Genomic DNA, 22,695 nt, shown 5'->3' with positions numbered 1-22,695 from the left:
ACGTTAGTGTTGATTTGTGTTATTTTCTGTACAGAAGTGGGTGAATCTCATTATTCTCACATGCATTAGGATTCAGATTCTCCACTGAAGTTTGGGTTTGTGAATGCAGGCTGTAAAAGATGAGATAAAAGACAGTCACAAATAAGTTAAGATACAGAAAATGATGCATCTTCATCACATTTGACAAAGAGTAAATTCCTTTCTGACATTGACAGCGGAGTATTTCACGTACCACATCCAAGTTTTTGATTTCTTGTTTGAAGATTCTGGTGTCTCCTGGTTTGATGCCCTTTACAGTAAAGATGTAATACATGCCGGCGAGTAACAGCGCTGCACACACAATCGCTCCGATAACAGCGCCGGCGATCAGACCGCTGTCAACTGATAGACACACAAAATTGAGGATATGTCCACATCTTTATATACAGAGATGGAGATTGTGTGTGTGTTATGTCTAAACGTACTCTCCGGTGCATCAGTTGGGACTACTATGTCTCCATTATCATCTGTTACGTAATCTGGACACAAGAGAAGAGAAGATGCTTCATAATGCATGGATGGATGTGGAATATCTCATACTTAAATACACAAAATTGAAGATTAATTTCTCCAGGAAGGAAATACTTTTAATATGTAAAAGTAGAACCATGGAGGAATGTGATGCAGATTTATTTTCAGAGCCTTCCTTGATCATACTGACTTAGGGTGTGCAAACCTTTGAGCACAACTGTATATGTTTTGATTATGTAATGTAATGTCAAAAAGTTATATTTATTGAGGGTTACATTCATTCATTTAGGAATCCTTTATATTACTTTAAAAGTGAATTGAATATGTTTTATATACCTACCAGTGTGTTTGGAATATATATTTTGGGATTTAAATACAATTATTACAGTATAAAAAGGCTTTATGATGCAGTTTTAGTTGATATTCACTAATCGTGGTTAACAAAAACATACATTGGCGGTGTCTGCACGTGAAGCCTCTCTTCTGTACGCAGTTGTTGTCATTCCACCTGCCGTCGTGGTACATCTCTACGCAGTTCTCTTTGCCAACATCGCCATCATGAATGGCCTCATTGGGTTCTCCAGGTGCCCAATTTGTAAAGGCCAATGATGTCAGATCCGTCCAACCCCATCCAACTAGAGACACAAGCAAAACACCGTGACATCTGATTTACTTCAGTAAAAGTGAACCAACAGCTAATACAGTATTGGCTTACACGAACGATCCCTGGTCAGACCAATCCAGACATTGTGGTATTTGGTGTAATTGATATTCCTGATGAATTCCACCTCAGCTCGACTGTGGATGGAGGCTAAATCTGCTCCTTTTACCTCCTGGCAGTAATGTCGTGCCTCCGGCCACGAGAAACCCACTTTCCCATTATAAACATAATAGCAGTGTCGTCCGTATGGCCACCAGCCTGGCAAACACTTCCCATCACCGGGAGCAGGTGTCGCTGGAGGCTTTTCTGAAGACAGATTTCATATGTGTCATTTGTAGTCAATACATAAGAAAAGTTTTTGATGTTTCTGACTAATACCTGAAGTGATTTTGCAGATGTATGGTTTGACAGCGTCGCAAGCCGTGTCGTTCCAGGTGCCTTGAATGAAGCGTGATCGGGCATGCATGCTGACACAGCCTTCTCCTTTGTGATTGGTCGGTTCACCTGGACCCCAGTGAGTGAAGAACACGGGCCAACCATCTGACCATCTGTAAGAATCGCTGTCAGGCTGTGGAACGACATCAATAGCTTTAGTTTTTGTTCTATTCATTGACTGTGTACCCTCTCCTGTTTGATATGCCATCAGTATGCAGCACTTGAAGGATGTTACTGTTACTACTTAGCACGTCTGTGTTTGCACTGAACATGTTATTATTTGTGCAATAGGTTTACACAGTGGTTATTTAATATAATGGGATAGGATCTCTGCACTACTATTTGTGTTTCATTACTATGCAGTGTTTGATGTTTGATGCTCGAAAAAAAGTTCATTGTTATCTTGTATGACAATGACAATAAAGTATTGAATTCTTCGCCAATGAAACCAAAAGCAGAGTTTGATACTTAACCAGTCGTCTGAGTCCGATCCAGGCATCTGTCATGCCCTGCTGCACGACTCCAGAAATAAATGCTTGGTCGTAACTCATATCCACGCTAGCCAGATTTCCACCCTCCTTCACACAGCCCTGATGAGCTTCATCCCACGTTTTGGGCTCTGAAATAAGTTTGTAACAGTTGTTGTACCAGGAGATGTATCCCGATGGACACGGGCTGCGGGTGGGCGGAGGGACAGGAATGCTGCTTGCTGTGGAAAAAAAACGAGACATCCACATAGATTTGAACATTACGCACCAGGATCTTTAACACTCATCATTAGTGCTCACATGCTTTTCCCATTAACCTGATGTCTTAAGTATAGTGGCAATCATCCTTCAATCTTTCTATCATTTATTCCCCCTCATGTGCTTGTAAACCTGTATGTGAGGCTTTCTTTAGTGAAATAAAACACTACTTTGAGAAATGTCTCAGTGGTTTTGTGGGCGTACAATGGAAGTCAACGGGGTTCAACGTTGTTTGGTTCTTTGAAATATCATCTTTCTGTGTTCCGCAGAAGAAAGTTTCGACATGACATAACAGTGAAATGTATACAATATAGCTGTCAAAGAATTTGGATGTGCTTTTAAAGTTCTGGAAGAACATTTTATAAGTTCTTGACCCATGGATGAAACATGGAAGTGCTGAGGTCAGACTTCAGAGTGTGACTGATATCACAGAGACATTTTCCTCCTACCTTTTTGACATTAATGAGGTTTTACGTGTCTGTCTGAATGAATCATATTTAATGTTGACGTCAATCTGGAGAGCATTGCAGTAGATTTGTATTAGAGACAAATGAAGATTGAAGTACATTTCTTTCTGGAGCACACCCATCCTCGCTCTAGGTTGCATTTCTCATCGTTCCAGAGGCCCGTGATTAGGTGATTGTGGGATATTTCTGTACAGTGTTCCTAGAAACAGGGCATAGCCGCAATAGACACAAAACAGTTACTTTTACATGTGTCGAACATTTTTTTATTATGCATTATTGTTAAAATCAGTAAACGTTATTTGTACTGCATACTTGTACTGTATGGCATTCCATAAAGTATTTCTTACCTGCCCATCAACGTTGTTTGGCTCCTTGTCGGCCCAGTTTGTGTACAGAACTGGACTATGTCCATCACTCCATGCAAATTTCCCTTCATGCAGTGTATCAGATAAACCGATCCAAACTGGGTTAAGCAGATCTCTAAGGTAACTACCTACATAATCTGATGAGAAAGAATGGTCAACACATCACGTATGTGATCAGAATCAATAATAAACACCATATATCAATACTGAATACACATGCAAGATTATTGGTGTCTCTCCCCCCCCTCCAGGACTTTTATGGAACCCGTCTGCATTGCAGGTGATCCCACCCTGCCAACACAGCTTCTTCAGGCTGCTGCCATCAGGGAGAAGACAGCGGAGTCTTGAGGTCAGGACCAGCTGACTAAAGGAGAACTTCATCCACCAGGCAGTCATGAAGCTTAACTCCTGCCCCCTCTCATGCCCCATGCACCACTGAACTCTGATCTCATCCGAAGGTCCTCTCACTCCCCCCCAACAACATAAACTGACCCGCACTAGTCACTCTTTACACTAAGCCTGCGTCCGTCCGGCCAAGGGGGAGGAGAAGGGAGCGGAAGTGCCGAGTGCGGCCACCGCCTGCCAGAGGCCGGAGCCTGCGTCCGTCCGCCCAAGGAGCAGGGGAACTTGCTGCCGACTTCCCGCTAAAGGATGAGCCACCGCCGGCCGCCAGGGGGCGGACGGTCGAGCCGTCCTCTGTGTGTCCAGGGCCCCTGCAAGGCACCGCGAAGGAGAGTACCCCGGCTGGTTGAGGACCGAGCTGCAGCATGTCGGGGAACCGGACTATAATTTTTTTTGCCTCTATCTTTCCGGTCGCTCAGAGGGCTCCTGTCTCCGTTCTCTCGTCTCGTCGGTGCATACCCCCAGGGGAAAGGTACACAGAGACTGGGCGACCACTCCCCACCCCCCCCCCCCCCAGAGGGAGTAGGCGTGACGAGACAGTGAGTGGAGGCCGGTCAGTGAGTGATTATGAGCGTCAGCTGAACGCGCAACGGTCTCGTATCACGGAGAAGATTGGGAGCATAAGAGGACGAGCGATCGGACCGTCAATGAGAGAGGACCAGGCCTGGATTTTAGTTGTGGTTTGTTTTATTCGCCGGAAGTCTTCCGTGAGGGGCTGCCATTTTACTTTGTTGTCATGTAATTAAATGTTTAAATGTTTGCCGGTTCCCGTCTCCTTCCTTCCTTTTATTTGAACATTATTACAATGATCTTCTCATTTATTTTTTTTATATCCCTGCTTGTAATTGTTGTATTTGACATATATGTATAATCAGTTTTTATCTGTATTGTTTTATATATATTTTTTTATTTTGTGTAAGTGTTAATTGTACGCACCACGGGTCTGAGAGTAACGCAATTTCAATCCTCCATATGTAATATATGTACTGTACAATGTGGCAGAATTGACAAATAAAGCAGACTTTAACTTTAACTTTGAATAAACAAAGATTAGATAACACTGGACTGTGAGTCAACATTTTAAATTGAGAGAATACCGTTTTCATTTTGATCGTCGATGACGGCCAGATCTCCTCCCTGCTGTCTGCACCAATTGCGTGCGAATGTCCAGTTTGCCTTGATCTCCGTCTGATGTTTCTGACTCCCTTTGAAGATGTAGCATTTGTTGCGGAATTTCATCCATCCTGTTACAAAAAAAAAAAAATCATTTTAAATTTGCCAGATTGACTTAGCCGTGGATGTGGAATCATCATTAGTGTTGATCCAAAATATTTGATTGAAGCCTGTGAGCTCAGAGATTCACTTATGTCGTTGAAATGTACCTTCGGGGCAGTTTCCCTCCCATGATGCTGTCGGTGGGGGTGGTGTGTGGACATTTCCCGGATACTTCTTACACACATAACCGCCGTTAGCCCGACCACAGTTTGCATCATTCCATGAACCTATTCAGTAACCAAACATGTCAGAGCCTGTTCACTCAAAGCTCTACAGAAGATTGCCCACCCCTGGAGGTACATACGCACCTGGATATCTGTTCATCTCGACACATTGTTCTTCTCCGTTGGCATCATTGGGTTCTCCAGGTCCCCAGTTGACATATGTCACTGGCGAGAGATCCAGCCACCTCCAAACCCACGCAAAAACACAAGTGAATCACTACAACTCTTATGACAGACCTTTCTGGAGAAAATATCTATACTTACATATATTCTCCACCTGCAACCCCAAACATTCTCATTCCAATCCACACCGCAGCCACCTGACCGGTGCCGACCTATAAACACCAGACAAAGTGTTAGGACACGAACATCAATCTTACTGCATGTCTCAGCCGCCGTGTTGGTACAGTTGTCACCTACCAGACTGACCACGTACGACTGCTCAGCTTCATCAGCAATAGAGACCAGCTGAGCTTGCTCCTCATAACATCTCACGATGGCCATGTGAAAGTCAACGATATCTGTGTCATTATAGTAATAACAGATTCCATTGTTCTTCCTCCAGCCAGGGTTTGATCCACATTCAGGAGCTGAAAAAGTAAGTTAAGAAACAAACTACCAAATCAACACAGTACAAACAAAGCATTTTGTTCAAGAGTATTTGCTTCTTGATGTTCTTACACCGAAGACACGTTTTAAACAATGCAATATCCAATGTATTTAAATGTGATTGAACGTACGAGATTTTAAATACATGACCCTTTCGGCAGTCACCTGGTACAGGGGATGGTGGTTCTGGGGGTATAATTGGTTTCTTTCCTTTTGCAATCATGCAAATCCAGTCCTGATGGGCGTCACAATTCAGGTCGTTCCACCAGGATGTCCCGTTCTCTGTGGTCACCATCTCCACACAGTTTTCTCGCCCACCGTGATTGTTTGGTTCATTGTGACCCCAGTTTGTGTGGCTGACTGGTGTACCGTCACTCCAGTGGTAACCTTGGACAGGAATGGTTTCAGATATGTTCAAAACCATTAACCAAACCATTAGCTCACTTCTTGAAATTTGTTTGCTGTGTCTCCAAAAAACATGCTCATTGCATGTTTAAAATCAACAAACCTTTCGATCACATATGACCAGAGATGGGGGACTCGAGTCACATGACAATTTTCAGGACTTGCGACTTGCTTGACAGAAGTAAGAAAATGACTTGACTTGACTTTGACTTGAGAGCAGGTGACTTGCGACTTGACTTGACTTTAAATGGAAGACTCGGCAATGACTTGAACTTTGTAAAGTAATGAAATTAGCTAAAATAATTATTGTGACTCAGCAGCACTACAGCGCCTGTGACTTTAACGCTGCTCAACTCAAACCGCGCCAAACAAGGTGTAACAGCCAATTACTGTAGAGCAGTTACGATAGAGAGGAAACTGCGCATGCGCCTGGCGGCTTGAAACAGTTGTGGCCGTTACAATGGCGGACAACAGTCGAGCTCCACAGATAGTCACGTTTGGCTATAAGGACTTTGAACTGGACGTGAAAAATAAAAAAGATTTGCCAGATGCAGAGTATGCAACGCGAGGATTTCTGACACAACAACCACAACGTCCAATTTCGTCCGACAAGAACCACAAGGAAAGGTAAGAAAGTAATTTCTTTATAGTCAGTGTAATAAAACAATTACTAATATAATGAATTAATCGTTTCTGTTTGTCATAACTTTGCCTTGGTTGTTTTTTTATTATTAGAAATGTGGTCATCGATCATCACTGATAGGCCTACATCTCATCTCATAGTTAGATGAATTGGGGAATCTGGTTATAACGGCGTAGCCGGAATTTTTATGTTCTTAAAACATTAAAATCAAGAAGGGCTTCTCTGTATTACATGTAGGCGAATGTATATATTAAATGCGCGCATGTTCAAGTGTTTGTGTGGACTGTGTGTGGAAGCTGAATAGCAGCTCGCTTATATACTGCGCATGACCGGGTGATGGACGCGCCGGTGACATCACTTGGATTTAAATAACTCTTTAAAAACTTTGCGGTCATACTGACGAGAATAATTTCATAGTTCGAATCTGTTAACTGTTTGGATTTGTTTTATACTCACAATAACAACAAATAATGAAACCAGTTCAAATAGAAAACAAATATTCTCAGATTATATATTACGTATGAAACGTGCATATTGCGTGTCCACCGCAGAGATGACGATTAAGCATCATAACTTCATCACTGGGCTATATTAACATACATTTAACTTATATTCTACCGAAATGAAAAAGATCCATTCATTTTGATAAACAGGATTCAATATCAAAGTCAATAAAATGATCCGGGATTCCCATAATATGCAAATTCCCTATAGGCCTACTGTGCACTTTAATGGACAGCACAAGTATTACTGCATCATATACTTAAAACATACAATAGTCAAGTTGTCAGTCACAATACTAGTTTATAAGCTTCATAGCCTGTATAAATGCTTAAGTCATTCTGTCAGATACAAGTATTTCCATTTCTGTGTAGACCGTTTCAATTAAATTGAATTAGATTGTATTATACATTTCAGACTGGATTTCTTTGGTGTAAGCAACACTTTTATTTTCAGATATTAATGTTGCACAGATATGCATATAATTCATATATAGCAATGTGAATAAGATACATAATGTATGTATATAAGTTCATCTTTTCTGTGCAAAAATAAACATGTATCTAAAAAATTAACCTCTGTTTATTTTAGTACTGCGACTTGACTTGACTTGACTTGAAACTTATCAGGACTCGACTTGACTTGCTTAGGGTGAACCCTTGACTTGACTTGACTTGATTGATTTGTCTAAACTGTGACTCGAGACTTGACTCGAGACTTGATGGTTAAGACTTGAGACTTGCTTGGACTTGACCATATGTGACTTGTTCCCATCTCTGCATATGACCTTCTTCAGTGTTTCACATTCTCTCTTATATATATTACTTACATCTCAACACACGTGTGTACAATCAACTATTCAATTATTGATAAATCCCTTTATTTTTTCAAACAAATTTCAAGAATTGAGCTTCTTGCTGTTGGATAGAATTGATTGACAACTTGAAATTAATTGTGTTAAATGTGGTTGGAATTTAGCGTAAGATTTTTCTTATCAAACAATTAACCCTTACTCTAAACCCTAATCTTATCTAGGTATTAAAATCCTATTACCGACGTTTACCAAACATCACAGGTCAAAGCAAAGGTAAAAAGGATTTGCAAAATCAGTTGTGATTCTCATTTGGTGACACACAGACCTCCTTCTACAGGGTTGAGACTCAAACCAATCCACTTGGTTTTTCCCTTCGAGTACTTAGAAAGGAAGATTTCTTCGCCAGGGTTATGGATGCTGACCAGATCTGCCCCACGGGCACGGCAGTCTTCTCGGGCCCCCTGCCAGCTCTTCTTCAGTGCAAAGTCTACAGTGAACAACTACAACACCAAAAAACACAAATACTGTATAACATGTCAAGGAATGTCTGTAGCCCTCTTCTTCACAGTTTGAATGCAACATTTCAGAGCAGCTTATCAGTAAATCATCGTGTAGTTTCTTTAATGTCACTAATGTTTGTCCACAGGCCTCTGCGAGCATGACAAGAAACCAAAAACCCCATAAGACCAACACAAAACACACCACACACTGGAAGGAATGCATTCTTTCAGGAGTACACCGGAGATCTTAATATTCTCACTCGGTAGCAGTTCCTGAAGTGAGGCTCTGCAGTCCAACCGCTCTCACATCCTGCAGCTGGAGGCGGAGTCGGAGGTCGCGTGGGCGGAGCCACACCATTACGAGGAGCTTCACACACAAATGGGAAGGATTCTTCGCACTCCTTATTCTTCCAGAATCCTGGCAGTGGTGTCGTCGTCATAGTGACACACGATCCAGCGTGGTTATCTAGAGAACACACCCACAATGAAATGATGAGTACTGAAAGCCTCAGATGGGCTTATGTTTTATCCTTTCAAGCAAGTAAAATACCTGGCTGGTTTCGGTCCCAGTGGGTGTAAGTTATTAAAGCATCATTGTCCCAGTAATAGTCGACACCAGCGATTCCTCCTCTGGCACGCAGGCCGATCCACCAGTCACCAGAGTATCGGCCCATCAGGGCTGTGAAATGAGCCTGTTCGTACCTGCAGTGGTCAATGGAACCAAGTTAGATCACTCGTTGGAACTGTTAGCGCTAGATCTTTACTGGCACAAGTTTAAGTGACATCTCTTACAGGTCCATGATGTGCAGCAGCGTGCCGTTTTGACTCCCACAGAATTTTTTTGCCTCTTCACGGGTTCTAGCCGTTTCTTCAAACCAATAACAAGAATACTCAAACACATCCCATCCCTGCGAAACAAAATGTTTTTAGAATGCATTCACAACGTCCAGTGGCGGCTCCAGACAATTTTGATTGGGGGGGCAATGGGGGGTCCTGGTCATTTCAAGGGGGGTCTCATGAAAACCCCCCAAAAAAAATACAGTGGACACGGCTAATAACTGCATATTACTGCTACTAAACAAATAAAACCAGATCGATGCACACTGTGAAAAAAATGACGACAGGCAAAACAAAAAGCCGCTTCTTTTGACAGAATATTCAAGCCACTGGTACTGTTTGAACCACGAGTAACTAAAACCCCTGGATGCTAGCTGCCCCTGCGATCCAAAAGAACGACACGGTTATGATTTTAATTAAGCTGTCTTGGTTTCTCGGCTGGGCCATGGCTTAAATCCCCCGTTAAATCCATTCCATTTCTAATAAGTATTTGCACCATTAAGTGCATAATGAAAATAAAAATTCAATTATATCAATTACATTTGTATTCATAAAAAGGAACTCCCAAATGTAATTGATATTATTGAATTTTTATTTTCATTTTGCACTTAATGTTGCACATATTTATTTGAAATGTATATTTAGATACACGATTGCATTGTCAATTTACATACTGCATTGCCATTTTGCATATTACATTGCAAATTGAATTTTACAACACACGCTTCCATATGCGAGTTGCTCCGGTCCCACCTCCTCATCCTCCAATTCCTCGGTGTCCTCTATTTCTAATTCTAGGATCAAGCAGGGCTCGCCCTCCACTGCAACGGGTATATTTTCAGTCCTATTTCCGCTGCTGTCAATTTGTTTTTAGGTATGACGAAGCGATCCATTTTTAGCTTCAAGATATAAAGTGCGTTGCAGCACTTACGGGCTCGCGGCAGCGCCTTGAACGCAATGACGCAAGGCGCAGCGGCAGCAACGTTCATGGGGCGTCGCAGTGATTCTTATGTTTATATTTCGAATAAATTATGAATTATTATTGTTCTGCATAGTTTGAAGAGGACCATTGTTAAATCTTTATCCCGGATATATATATTTTAATATATATTAAATATTTTTTAATCAGGGAGGGGGTGGGGGGTCAAATGGGGGGTCAAGGCGTTTTTTGGGTGGGTCTTGAGACCCCCCAAGACCCCCCCTGGCGCCGCCGGTGACAACGTCGAGAAGAGAAAAGATCTTTAGGTTTCATGCAGACTGACCTGTGGACAACCGTAAATCGTTGGCTTGACTGATGGCAGAGGATAGTGACCTTTAGGCATTTTACAGATGTAGGTGTTTAACTCTGTGCAAGTCACATCGTTCCATCGACCCGTCTACAAAAAACACATCAAACATCACGAATGCTCCTGTGTTTCAAACGAAATGTCTGCTAGTAATGCTGAGATACCTGAAAGAACATTTCCACACAGTCCTCACTGAAGCCCAGGTGATTGTTGGGTTCTCCGGGAGCCCAGTGTGTGAATGTGACTTCATGATGATCAGACCACGAGAACAAACCTGAGAAGCTCAGATCGTTCAGACCAATCCACACGTCACTTGTGGCTGTTGGACAGGAAATGATTAAAAGAGAATAGACACGTGCACACGCACTCACACACACACATACACACACACATACAAAGTACCCATGTAGAGGTAGCTCTCTAGCCAGCTTTGTTCTGTAATGGACATGACTGACACCAGATCAGCTCCCAAACGCCTGCAGGCTGTACGAGCTTCATGCCATGTTTTCATTTCTGCAAATGGCTTATAGCAGAATTCCCCAAACTCATACCAGTCTAGACCAGAACATCTGAGCTCTGAATAAAAAAAAGAGAGAGAGGCTGTTATTGTCAAGAGTCTCATCAGTAATTTCAGTAGTTAACAGCGTTGTGGTAAGTTAAGAACATTCAGTCTCACCACCATCGGCTAACTGGTAAGACACAGAGTAGACCCCGTCGAACCTGAGACATGTCAAAAAACACTTTTCAATCTGACGCGTGACAGCACACTGTACAGTTATTTGTTTTCTTCTCATTTCAAGTGAAACTTACTGTCTAGATACAATTCCGTTTTTGGTGGATCCAGTGTAAAAGCTCTGACCCGGAGCTTTGAGCAGGGTGCAGTCGCCTCCAATGTCATTCAGAACCACACCAGCATGAATGGCAGCAGCGCAGATATTAGAATCCTACACAAACATTTTCACAAATGATTCATATGCACGCGCTTAACTAACTTTTGTTTTTATTTATTCCACTCTTACCCCACGATACATGTCTGTCCCGTACACAGCATACGGCTCTCTGGCACAACCAGCAGGACAGTGAACGCTAAAACATACATAGAACCCAAAACACAGGTTTAAGGAAATATCCATCCATTTTCTTCCGCTTATCCGGGGCCGGGTCGTGGGGGCAGCAGTCTAAGCAGGGATGCCCAGACTTCCCTCTCCCTAGACACTTCCTCCAGCTCTTCCGGGGGGACACCGAGGCATTCCCAGGCCAGCCGGGAGACATAGTCCCTCCAGCGTGTCCTGAGACTTCCCCGGGGTCTTCTCCCGGTGGGACATGCCCGAACACCGCCCCGGGAAGACGTCCAGGGGGCATCCGGAAAAGATGCCCGAGCCACCTCAGCTGGCCCCTCTCGATGTGGAGGAGCAGCGTGTGGAGATCTACTCTGAGCTCCTCCCAAGTGACCGAGCTTCTCACCCTATCTTTAAGGGATCGCCCGGCCACCCTGGGGAGAAAGCTCATTTCGGCCGGCTGTATCCGGGATCTTGTCCTTTCGGTCATGACCCACAGCTCATGACCATAGGTGAGAGTAGGAACGTAGATTGACCGGTAAATCGAGAGCTTCGCCTTGCAGCTCAGCTCGTTCTTCACCACGAAAGACCGGTACAGCGACCGCATTACTGCAGAAGCTGCACCGATCCGTCTGTCAATATCCCGTTCCATCCTTCCCTCACTCGTAAACAAGACCCCCAGATACTTGAACTCCTCCACTTGAGGCAGGAACTCTCCACCTACCTGAAGTGAGCAAGCCACCCTTTTCCGGCTGAGAACCATGGCCTCAGATTTGGAGGTGCTGATTCTCATCCCGGCCGCTTCACACTCGGCTGCAAACTGTCCCAGTGCATGCTGAAGGTCCTGGTCTGATAGGCCAGCACGATGACATCATCCGCAAAGAGAAGAGATGAAATCGTGTGGTCCCCAAACCCAACGCCCTCCGGCCCCTGGCTGCGCCTAGAAATTCTGTCCATAAAAATTATGAACAGAACCGGCGACAAAGGGCAGCCCTGCCGGAGTCCAACATGCACCGGGAACAAGTCTGATTTACTTACGGCAATGCGAACCAAGCTCCTGCTCCGGTCGTACAGAGACCGGATAGCCCTTAGCAAAGGGTCCCGAATCCCATACTCCCGGAGCACCCTCTACAAGATGCCGCGAGGGACAAAGTCGAATGCATTCTCCAAATCTACAAAACACATGTGGATTGGTTGGGCAAACTCCCATGAACCCTCCAGCACCCTGGAGAGGGTATAGAGCTGGTCCAGTGTTCCACGACCGGGACGGAAACCAGACTGTTCCTCCTGAATCCGAGGTTCTACCATCGGCCGGATTCTCCTCTCCAGTACCCTGGCATAGACTTTCCTGGGGAGGCTGAGAAGTGTGATCCCCGATAGTTGGAGCCAGGGGCATAGTTTATGGGGGGGATGGGGGGGAGGTAACCCCCCAATATTCAAATCCATCAGTTACAACCCCTCCAATATTTCAACATGAAAATCACAGTAGATCAAATGAAAAATATGTAGAATTACTTTATTTAGTGACAATAATTTTGTTCCTAATCAAATATGAGTTTGTCATAATAAATTAGACAAAAATACTCCCCCTCCATTGAACCGATTGGTAACTCCCAACCAATGATACACAACTCTACATGTCTTTTCGCCCTGACGAAAGTTGAAGATATCTCTGACAGGCGATTCGGCCAAACGTTCCCAACAGACCCTCACAGTACGTTTGGTTCTGCCGAGTCTGTCCAGCTTCCTCCCCCGCCATCGGATCCAACTCACCACCAGGTGGTGATCGGTTGACAGCTCCGCCCCTCTCTTCACCCAAGTGTCCAAGACATACGGCCGGCCGTAGGTCAGATGAAACAACCACAAAGTCGATCATCGACCTCCGGCCAAGGGTGTCCTGGTGCCATGTGCACTGATGGACACCCTTATGCTTGAACATGGTGTTTGTCATGGTCAAACTGTAACTAGCACAGAAGTCCAATAACAGAACACCACTCGGGTTCAAATCGTTGAAGTCCCCCAGCAGAACGACGGAGTCCCCAGTCGGGGCGCTTTCCAGCACCCCTCCCAGAGTCTCCAAGAAGGCCGGGTACTGTACACTGCCATTTGGCCCATAGGCGCAAACGACAGTGAGAGACCTATCCCCGACCCGAAGGCGCAGGGAAGCGACCCTCTCGTTCACCGGGGTAAACTCCAACACATGCCGGCTGAGTTTGGGGGCTATAAGCAAACCCACACCAGCCCGCCGCCTCTCACCCTGGGCAACTCCAGAGTGGTGAAGAGTCCATCCTCCCTCGAGGAGTGTGGTTCCAGAGCCCAAGCTCTGCTTGGAGGTGATCCCGACTATCTCTAGTCGGAATCTCTGAACCTCCCGCACAATCTCCGGCTCCTTCCCCGTCAGAGAGGTGACGTTCCATGTCCCTAGAGCTAGATTCTGCGTCCAGGGATCGGGTTGTCGAGGTCCCCGCCTTCGACTACCACCCGATCCACTTTGCGCCGGCCCCTTACGGTCCCTCCTGTAGGTGGTGGGTGGTTAAGGAAATATATTTAAAAAAAACTTTACACCACCAAAGATTTTCCACTGAGACATTTAGATTAGATTAGACACCGATCATATACATCAGACAAAATCCCAGATATTCAAGACCATATACAGTAGTATGCAAAGAATATAAATTTACGTCATTCTGTCAACTGCGTGGTTCAGGTTGGGCTTTGCGCTGCAAGAAACAGCATCTGTGTAAAAAAGTACATAAATAATACCATATTCCTATTTTTAAAGAAATGTATCAGATTATTTGAAGAACTTTTAAAACTCACAGTCGGGTAGGCAGCCTAGAATATCCAGTCGCAATCCTACTTGATCATTCCACTCCAGCGGAAGAAGCCGAATGTACTGCGCTGAGATCGGTGTCCCCAACAGCCGTGTTTCTGGAGTACTTCTGTCCACAGAACCTGGATATTCCTGTGACAGTTCATTTATCACTCAACTTGCAGGATCTTTCTTTTAATAACACAAGTGGAAACGCAGCCCATTTGCCTGTACCTGTGAGCCCGACCATATTAAAATATCTCACTAACACACAGCGTATAGACCTATACTGTGCCGTTACTAGTGAAACAGACCTCACTGGTTCCTAATTGTTTCAGATGATGTTAGACTTTCAGTTGAACACAATTCTTTTTGAGTTTTGTAGGACATCAGATATGATTTGCCTGATTTGAAAACAATGGAAGTACTCACCCCTCCATCACTGGTGTAATCTGTCCACGTGACACCGTCTGTGCTGCTCTGGATCCTAAATTTAGTAACCCAGTTATCTGACGCTGGGCAGCCTTGAACTACGACACCTGTGACCTTCTTCAGCTGACCCACATTCACCTGAATTAAGGAATTAGCTAAGACGTAAAGTGTGAGATTGAACATTAGGCAGAAGAAAGACTTACATTGCATTCAGACTTTACATTTGTTCAATATATTGCCTGGGTGTGGAAAAACTAAAATCTTCAGACCAGAGCTGGAGGGCATCCAACAGGAGTTTCCATTCAGTCGACCTTTATCCGGTCCTTTCCCACTGAGGGATGATGAGCCAGAGAGCATCGAGTTAGTGATGTTTCCATCTTCCACTCCTAGACCCCTCACACAAACTGAAAACAACACACACATTTACTGGATCATCTTGTTTTTATTCAACACAACATGATGATGTGAGCTAAGGAAAACCAGCAAAGCATCAGCGAACAACTTGAGATTTTGTATGATCAATGCACCTGTGAGTCTATTTTAATCTAAAGCAAAAAAATAATAATAATTGAAAATAATTCAATTGAAAGAATTGTAGAATGCCTACAAATAAATGATGTGTTGTGCGAGTGTAACTACATCCAGTAGGCAGGAGATTTTTTGTAATGTATTGTTGATGTATTGTTTTTTATTTATTACATTTATTTAATTTATTAACCAAAAGAAGTGATGTAAAATAAATAAAAAATCACATGAGTATGAATAAGACTACAAGTGAAATTCTTTCCAGGCATTCAGGCAGTGTTTTTTTGTGTCTCTCTTTCAGTGTTAACTTGACATTGTTTTGCTCACCGTTTTGTTCACAGCTATATACCACCTCCAGGTACTTAAAGATGGTGGGGAAGGGGTCATTGTCCTTGTGTGCGAACAGAAAACAGAAAACTCGGTTGTCACAGCTCTTCCTGGCCAAAGGCAACGTGCCATCAACAGTGCAGGTGCCTACAGTACGAACATCCAGTCAATACATGAGTTATTCGGCCCAAAATGCAAACGTTCTCCCATCTGGTGTCAGTGTAGGGGTTTACCAGAGGCTCCATCTCCATAGGGACAGATTTTGTCACTGCGGCGACCGTAAAAGGCCGACTGGATGTTGATGACGCTGTTGCTGGGGCAGTGAAGGACCATGCTAGAGTCCTGACAAGTGTACGCTGTGAAGAAGCCTGCAGAAGGACACAACACAAAATGCAAACAAACGCTCAGAAAGTCAAGAGCAGAACATACAATAGTCAAACAAGGCAAATGCAACGTACCATCATGTGGCGGTGGAGGTTCAGGTGTGTTTCCTGAAAAGAACAAAATGGCATTTCTTCAGAAGTCAATGCAGTAAATACTGCATGATTCATTAAAGATTTATAGAAATGTACCGCGACGCTTGCAAATATATCCTCTCTTATTGTCACAGTTATCGTCGTTCCAGGATCCAGAGCTGATTAAAATGGACAGGCAGTCTTCACCAGAGTAATCATCTGGGTTTCCTTTAAGAGTCAATGAGGAGACGGTTGTCTTGATTCTATTCAATTTGGATCCAAACGCTCATTTGACAAATAGTTTCAAAGTGATAATGTGTTTTTTTGTCTCACCTGCAGCCCAGTTTATATAGCGGAACGGGGAGCCGTCCGTCCACGTCCAGCCCCCCTCTGTGAGGGAGTCATGAGCGCCCATCCACAGAGAAACTCCAGTGGGAATTGTCTGGATTTGAGCTGTCAGTCAAACCAAATATTCAATGAGATCCTTCAACGGTCTACACAATGGTGGTGTCAATCATTCAACAGCTTTGTAGGAGTGATCTGTGATTGAATACTAACCCTGTATGAAGCCTTGCTCAAAGGGCTCTGTGATGCTGATCAGATCTCCACCCTGATGTAAACAATCCGCCCGAGCATCTGGCCAGTTTCTCATAGACAGAGTAGTGAACAGATAGCAGAAGTCATTGAACGGATCAGCAACCCACGAGCCGCATTTCTCGTTCCAGCCTGAGAGGGAACAACTAATGTAAGCGAGATGTAACTTCTGTCATTGTTTAATCCCTACCATGTTGTCAGTGACCTCAGTCAACGTTTGCTAAGAATTGTTTGACAAGTTAGCAGCATAAATAACTTAATATTTTGTACCTGGACCAGCTGTTGGTGGAGCTGGTGGTCCTTGACCTTTTGCTAAAACAAGACAATAAATCAAGATTCCAGAAAGCAAATTAAAGAAATGAAAAATTGACACGAAAGTTAGTCAACTAGTGTAACTAGTGCAGTGAATCTGTGAATAATAAAGATGCACTGATTCCAACCCTTCTGGCAGATGAAAGGATATGTGGCCGTGCAGGGCAGATCATTGAGTTTTCCTGTATCATGATGTTCTGTTCCTCGAATGTGGACACAATCTTCGTTCCCCTGCCAGTTATCAGGCTGGGTTGGTTCCCAGGGCAGAAAGTCCTACAGACAGAATTCATTCATTACTCATTTGAACTTGAATTGTTTGACAACTGAATGTTGTCAAGATGATCCTGAAATACCAAATGAAATGATGACATAATGTTCAGGTCAAGAACTTACCATTTCAGTCCCGTCTGTCCACACAAAGGTTCCCTCTCTGTCGATGTCATTGAGACCCACCCAGGAACTTCTGCTCATGTGGGCTGTAAGAAAACACACAATGCTTTATTATGTATGGCACACTCTATCCGATGGCTGATATAATATATTGCTATTATCTCTCACTCGTAGTGTATTCTAAAAAAGACTAAATATAAGATCAACGAACTTTGAATAAACATTTATGCTGTCTTTTCAGACAGCAGAAAGTATTTATGGTTAGGGTGGTGTGTGTAGGGACCCACTGTCTCACCTGTCAGAAAACTTATGGTCTCTTGGTTGTGGAAGCTAACCAGATGTCCATTCTGAGCCACACAGTAACTTTCCGCCTCCTGCCACGTCTTGACGGATTCCGACTCAAAGTGATAGCAATGATCACCAAAGAGCAGGTAACCTTCATCACAGTGAGAGTCTGCAAAAACATAAAATCAAATTTTACATGTTACATGTTACATGTTATCTGACATATTCGCTACAGTCAATCAATCCTCTTCCAATGAGCCGTCTACAGACAGCCTTGCCTAACGTTGAGATCTAAACACAGACTGATATTTTTGTTGGGAGAGTTTTAGGGAAGTTTCACCTGGAGCCGCCGTGGGCTTCACGTTCTGACCTCCAGGCATCTTACAGATATAGCCGAGATTTTTAAAGCAGTTTGTGGTTTCCCATTTCCCAGCATAGTTCCCTGCGGTGAGAAACGACAGCTGGTCTTTTAGAATGTTGGAACAAACTGTCTCTCTGCATCAAGTAGACCAAGTCAACATCTCACCTGTGTAAATCTGGCCACAGTCCCACTGCTTTAATGTGTTTTGGGGGAAATTTGGGCTCCAGTTTGAAAACGCAATCGCGGTTTGGTCCACCCACCTAAAGGTGCCATCTTGATCTTTATCTGATGTCAAAGACACATAAAACCAGACAAGCAGATATTTGACGAGTGTTGAGGCACATCATCCTTGTTTTAATCATGTTTCTTCCCAATAATACCATGTATCCTTTTTCTTATCATTGTCCTGTTTTCTATTCTTATAGGGTTTTGTCCTGTGTCTCTACTGCTGAAATGGGTTTTCCCAGAATTGTGAAACGTGCTAAGGAATACATTAGAATCAAATTAAATAATTATTGTATGGACACTCACCTGAAGCGCCAATCCACAGATCAGGTAACTCTGCCTGATGAAAATCAGGTAACTGCGCATTAATGAAGAACTGCTCCTCTTCACTATAGATAGAGAAAAAAACAAAGATGATCAATGAACAAAAAACATTTTACAGATTACAGTGCAAAATAAAACGCTCTCTTGATTCCAGTCTCACTTCTTGATGGTCACTAGGTTTGCACCCATGTTAAAGCACTGCGTCTGAGCCAGATACCAGCTGGTCAAGAGGTTGAGATTACTGACCAACCAGTAACAGTTACCAGCGAAACTCAACCATCCAGCAGGACAAATTGCTGAAATAACAGAAGAGACACTAATCACTGATAAGAATGAAACGTGTCATGAATTTATCTTCACACATCAACACTGAGAATACTAAACAAACAAAAAAAACATGTGTATAAATATATGTCATATGTCACTAACTGTTCAAAGCTCGCTTGCACATGTACGGTCTCTCATAACGGCACATGTGTGTTCTCCATTTTCCATAATCCTCTCCTGCTTCTTTGATCATAGCGGTACACACACCAGTCTGTTTGTCGCTGTTTAAAAAAAGATAGTTTTTTACTGTAACACAAAGCGATAGTGAAGCCACACTTTAGCAACTAAGCAGATGGTTGGTCGGTTGGTTTCATACAGTAGGAATGTTTTTCTTACATCAGGTCTGGTTGTCCCTCTGGCCAGTTTGTGTAAGTAGAAGTACTTGCATCAGACCAGGTGAAGGTGGTGCCATTTGGTTGTATTTGGCAGGACAGAGTTGTGCATTTCTGTAAAAATGAGGCAGGTAGAGTAACAGTGAATGAATGACCTGTTTTCCTCTTCTGTCTGGAGATAATAGGAAAAGTAGGCAGGCAGGCAGACAGTTTTTAATTGACAGAGAAAGAAAACGAAAGGCCAAAACTAAATTCTGTTTAAAATATGCAGAGGTGATGAACTAATAGTGGCTGTCACCAGGGTAGAAAAGCCGATCCAGAGGTCAAAAGAAGACGGATCCAGTCGGCCAGTGACATACTGCTCCTCTTCAGAAGATGTGATTGACACTAAGTCTCCACCCTCTCTGACACAGTCACTGCGGGCCGCTACCCAGCTCTTCTTAAGCCCCGCCCTCCGCTTGTAGCAGTTTGAACCGAAGGGTTCCCAGCCATTTCCAGTGTCGCAGAGTGGCGTCGGGTTAGCTGGAGAGACAGAAATATGATCAAAAAATATATGAAAGGGTGAAGAGGTTTCTATATAATACACACTTTCTTCTCAAATTCCTTATACGTACGGTTAGGTCGTTTACAAATATACTGTCGTCTGGCTGTACAGACTTCATCATTCCATCTGCCTTGATTGGAACCCAGAACTTGCCCACAATCTTCATTATCAGCCCAGTTATCAGGTTGACCTTCCCTCCAGTATCTACACGCACACACACACACACACACACACATACACACACTTTGCTATATTATGTAAAGTCACACACATCCAGAGAGCTAAGTGGCAGAATGATAACTAACACCTCAACAAAAACAAAAACACTTGTGAAATGGACAATCTGATGCGTATAAATGTGAGTTTGGTCTTATTGTGTCTTACGCCAGGTAGGGGTAGTAAACCCTTCCGTCACTCCATTCCCAGTTTCCTTCTGATGCCACATCATTCAGCCCGATCCAGTAGATAGAAGTTCCGATCTGTGTGCGCACCCACGTCTGAACACAACACAACACAACAGAGACATAATAGATGTCTGCTTTGTCTCCTGCATGGGTTCAAATGAATGTTAACACTGTGAATGTGTCTCACCCGCTCATGAATGTCCTGGATGCTCATCAGATTACTGCTTTTACTTACGCAATCCTCCAAAGCATCATGCCAAGACTTCATATCAGAGGAAAAGAAGTAACATCTCTCTTCATACGGTCTCCAGCCCTCCTCACATTGACCAAAGCCTGAAATTGACACATAAATGAATAACTTGTTCATAACAGTAATCCCACAGCAATTAAGCTTTTCTATCAGGATCCAAATATCATCAGTGGGCATCGAGAAACACTTGCAATAATTCCATGTGTCCTAATATAATGCCTTTACTTTTCACTTTTTTTAATTATGATGTTTGTAAAGCTTCTTTGCAACAATGAAATGCGCTATATAAATTAAACAAAATTGAATTGATACGCTCATAGTTATTATGCACATTTCTTCACTGCTTTTAATATTGGATGTTAAGTACAGTCCACTTGTGCAGTACAAGGATCATAAAAGTCCCATGACAAAGATGTAAAGACGAAACATTGGGGTCACATGAACTGCTAATGTTTGACTGCACACGGTCAATATACCCGTGTCATAAACAATCACACGGGTTATAGTAAAACTTTCTGAAGAAAACATTCTGTCCAGGCATCAATTCAAATATCTCACAAACTGTGATGTCGTGATGAGGTCAATCTAATATCAACATCTGCACTATGTGAGTTGTTATGTGAAGTTTTTACCAATTATACATGTGAACTTGTAGCTCAGAGGTTAGAGGAAGGAGTTAGCAACGGCAAGGTCATGGGTTCGAATCCCTGGATTGCACATTATCCTCAGAATTAAGTGTATAGTATAATACCATGTAAATTGCTTTGGATAAAAACGTCTGCAAAATGTGTAAATATCTTCTGTGTATAAAATGAACTGTCTTTTTGTACAGTGTGTCTGTTTAAACTTTGCACTTGTCTGCCTGCATCATAACATGAAACACCAGAAATAAATGAACTTACCAGAGTGGATGAGACCAAAGAGGATGAAGAACAAGAAAAACATTCTGTGCTGTTCTTTCAAAGCTTCATGTATGTGTTCATGTATATAAAATTTAGCTCTAATCCTGGAGTACTTCAGACTGTCAGCTTCTTAATCGTCCCTTAATGGTTTTAGTTTCCTCGCATTCCTGCTGTCATACACAACGTCTGTCCTCCAGAAATCTGAACATCATCCTACGCTTGAGTTTCTTTTCTTCTCCATCAGAGTCCAAAGATTCAACAATAAAACATCAAATCACCTGATGCTGCAAAACACATCATTAAAATATTTTACACAAACATATTGAATAACTGACTTTTCTAACTTTTCAGCAGTGAAAAAGTTACATGTGTTTATAAGTGAATTCACTGCCAATAAGAAAAGAAGAAAAATATAAGAAAAAATCAATATGTTGATTTTCTTGGTATGTTTTTTCAATAAGAAAAACATACCAAGAAAATCAACAAACAGCCTTTTAATTTGATAGAAAAAAAGTGCACAGTTAAAATAGTATGAATTGTTGTTTCAAAAATCTTTCATTATGTAATTGTTGATTAAAATTACGACCAATTCCCGTTCATTAAATCCCTTATAAACCACCAGAACATATTGAGTTTAGCTCACGGAGACCAGCTGGGAAATATGATTGAAAATACCAAGATAAATATGACTTATAAGTATGTAACAATGAAAATTGTAAAAAGCGCTATAAAAATTAAGTTGAGGAAATTTGACCACCTTGAGGAAGTATTTTTTAAATATTGGATATGATTTATTTAGTTTAAAACCTCTCTCTTGATTCCAGATGCTATCTGCTGGGCTTGAGAAAGATAAGAATTACAATTAAAATGTTTAACACCACAAACATACTAAAAGTGATGGTTCACCCAAAAATAAAAAATTCAGTCATCATTTACTCACCCTCTTGTCATGTCAAACCTGTATGAGATTCTTTCTTCAGTAGAACATAAAATATTGTGATAAAAGATATTTTGAAAAGTGTTGTTGACCGAACAGGGATGGCAGCCCTTTCACTTGCATAACTTTTGTGTCCATACAATAGCAGTCAATGGCTGCCACCGGTGTTCGGTTATCAACATTCTTCAAAAATATCTTCTTTTGTGTTCTGCAGAACAA

At 42.7% G+C, this 22,695-nt stretch overlaps 1 protein-coding gene across 1 annotated transcript; it reads right to left on the bottom strand.

Moving 5' to 3' along the window:
* Positions 1-8: 8 nt before the first annotated feature.
* LOC130408175 (macrophage mannose receptor 1) lies at positions 9-21,582 on the bottom strand. Its single transcript, XM_056731657.1, has 50 exons — positions 21,540-21,582; positions 20,575-20,720; positions 20,368-20,480; positions 20,054-20,187; positions 19,738-19,961; positions 19,444-19,553; positions 19,210-19,328; positions 18,941-19,076; positions 18,763-18,845; positions 18,397-18,516; positions 18,211-18,312; positions 17,881-18,039; positions 17,589-17,671; positions 17,324-17,468; positions 17,154-17,195; positions 16,848-17,015; positions 16,623-16,742; positions 16,407-16,517; positions 16,293-16,325; positions 16,068-16,202; positions 15,835-15,981; positions 15,252-15,386; positions 14,983-15,137; positions 14,559-14,703; positions 14,420-14,474; positions 11,700-11,766; positions 11,491-11,624; positions 11,357-11,400; positions 11,083-11,256; positions 10,845-10,999; positions 10,657-10,770; positions 9,350-9,465; positions 9,108-9,259; positions 8,818-9,023; positions 8,383-8,557; positions 5,860-6,081; positions 5,506-5,675; positions 5,350-5,420; positions 5,170-5,270; positions 4,969-5,088; positions 4,684-4,830; positions 3,167-3,321; positions 2,919-3,018; positions 2,075-2,315; positions 1,550-1,731; positions 1,226-1,477; positions 963-1,145; positions 465-518; positions 233-381; positions 9-110 (listed from the first exon to the last, which is right to left on the bottom strand). Exons 1-50 carry the CDS (start codon positions 21,580-21,582, stop codon positions 66-68), a joined length of 6,492 nt encoding a protein of 2,163 aa, XP_056587635.1. The 3' UTR covers positions 9-65.
* Positions 21,583-22,695: the final 1,113 nt, after the last annotated feature.

This window comes from Triplophysa dalaica, chromosome 19 (genome assembly GCF_015846415.1).
Source record: "Triplophysa dalaica isolate WHDGS20190420 chromosome 19, ASM1584641v1, whole genome shotgun sequence".
Lineage (NCBI taxonomy): Eukaryota > Metazoa > Chordata > Actinopteri > Cypriniformes > Nemacheilidae > Triplophysa > Triplophysa dalaica.
Note: the sequence above shows the minus strand (reverse complement) of the source record. Positions and strands in the feature narration are given on the sequence as shown.

Excerpts from the sequence above, each read along its gene's own strand:
- LOC130408175 (XM_056731657.1), bottom strand. The coding sequence starts at position 21,582 with ATGTTTTTCTTGTTCTTCATCCTCTTTGGTCTCATCCACTCTG. Across the intron at positions 18,517-18,762 it reads TCTGTGGATTGGCGCTTCAG|ATAAAGATCAAGATGGCACC; the intron begins GTGAGTGTCCAT and ends CTTTGACATCAG. Across the intron at positions 9,260-9,349 it reads CTGCTGCACATCATGGACCT|GTACGAACAGGCTCATTTCA; the intron begins GTAAGAGATGTC and ends TGACCACTGCAG.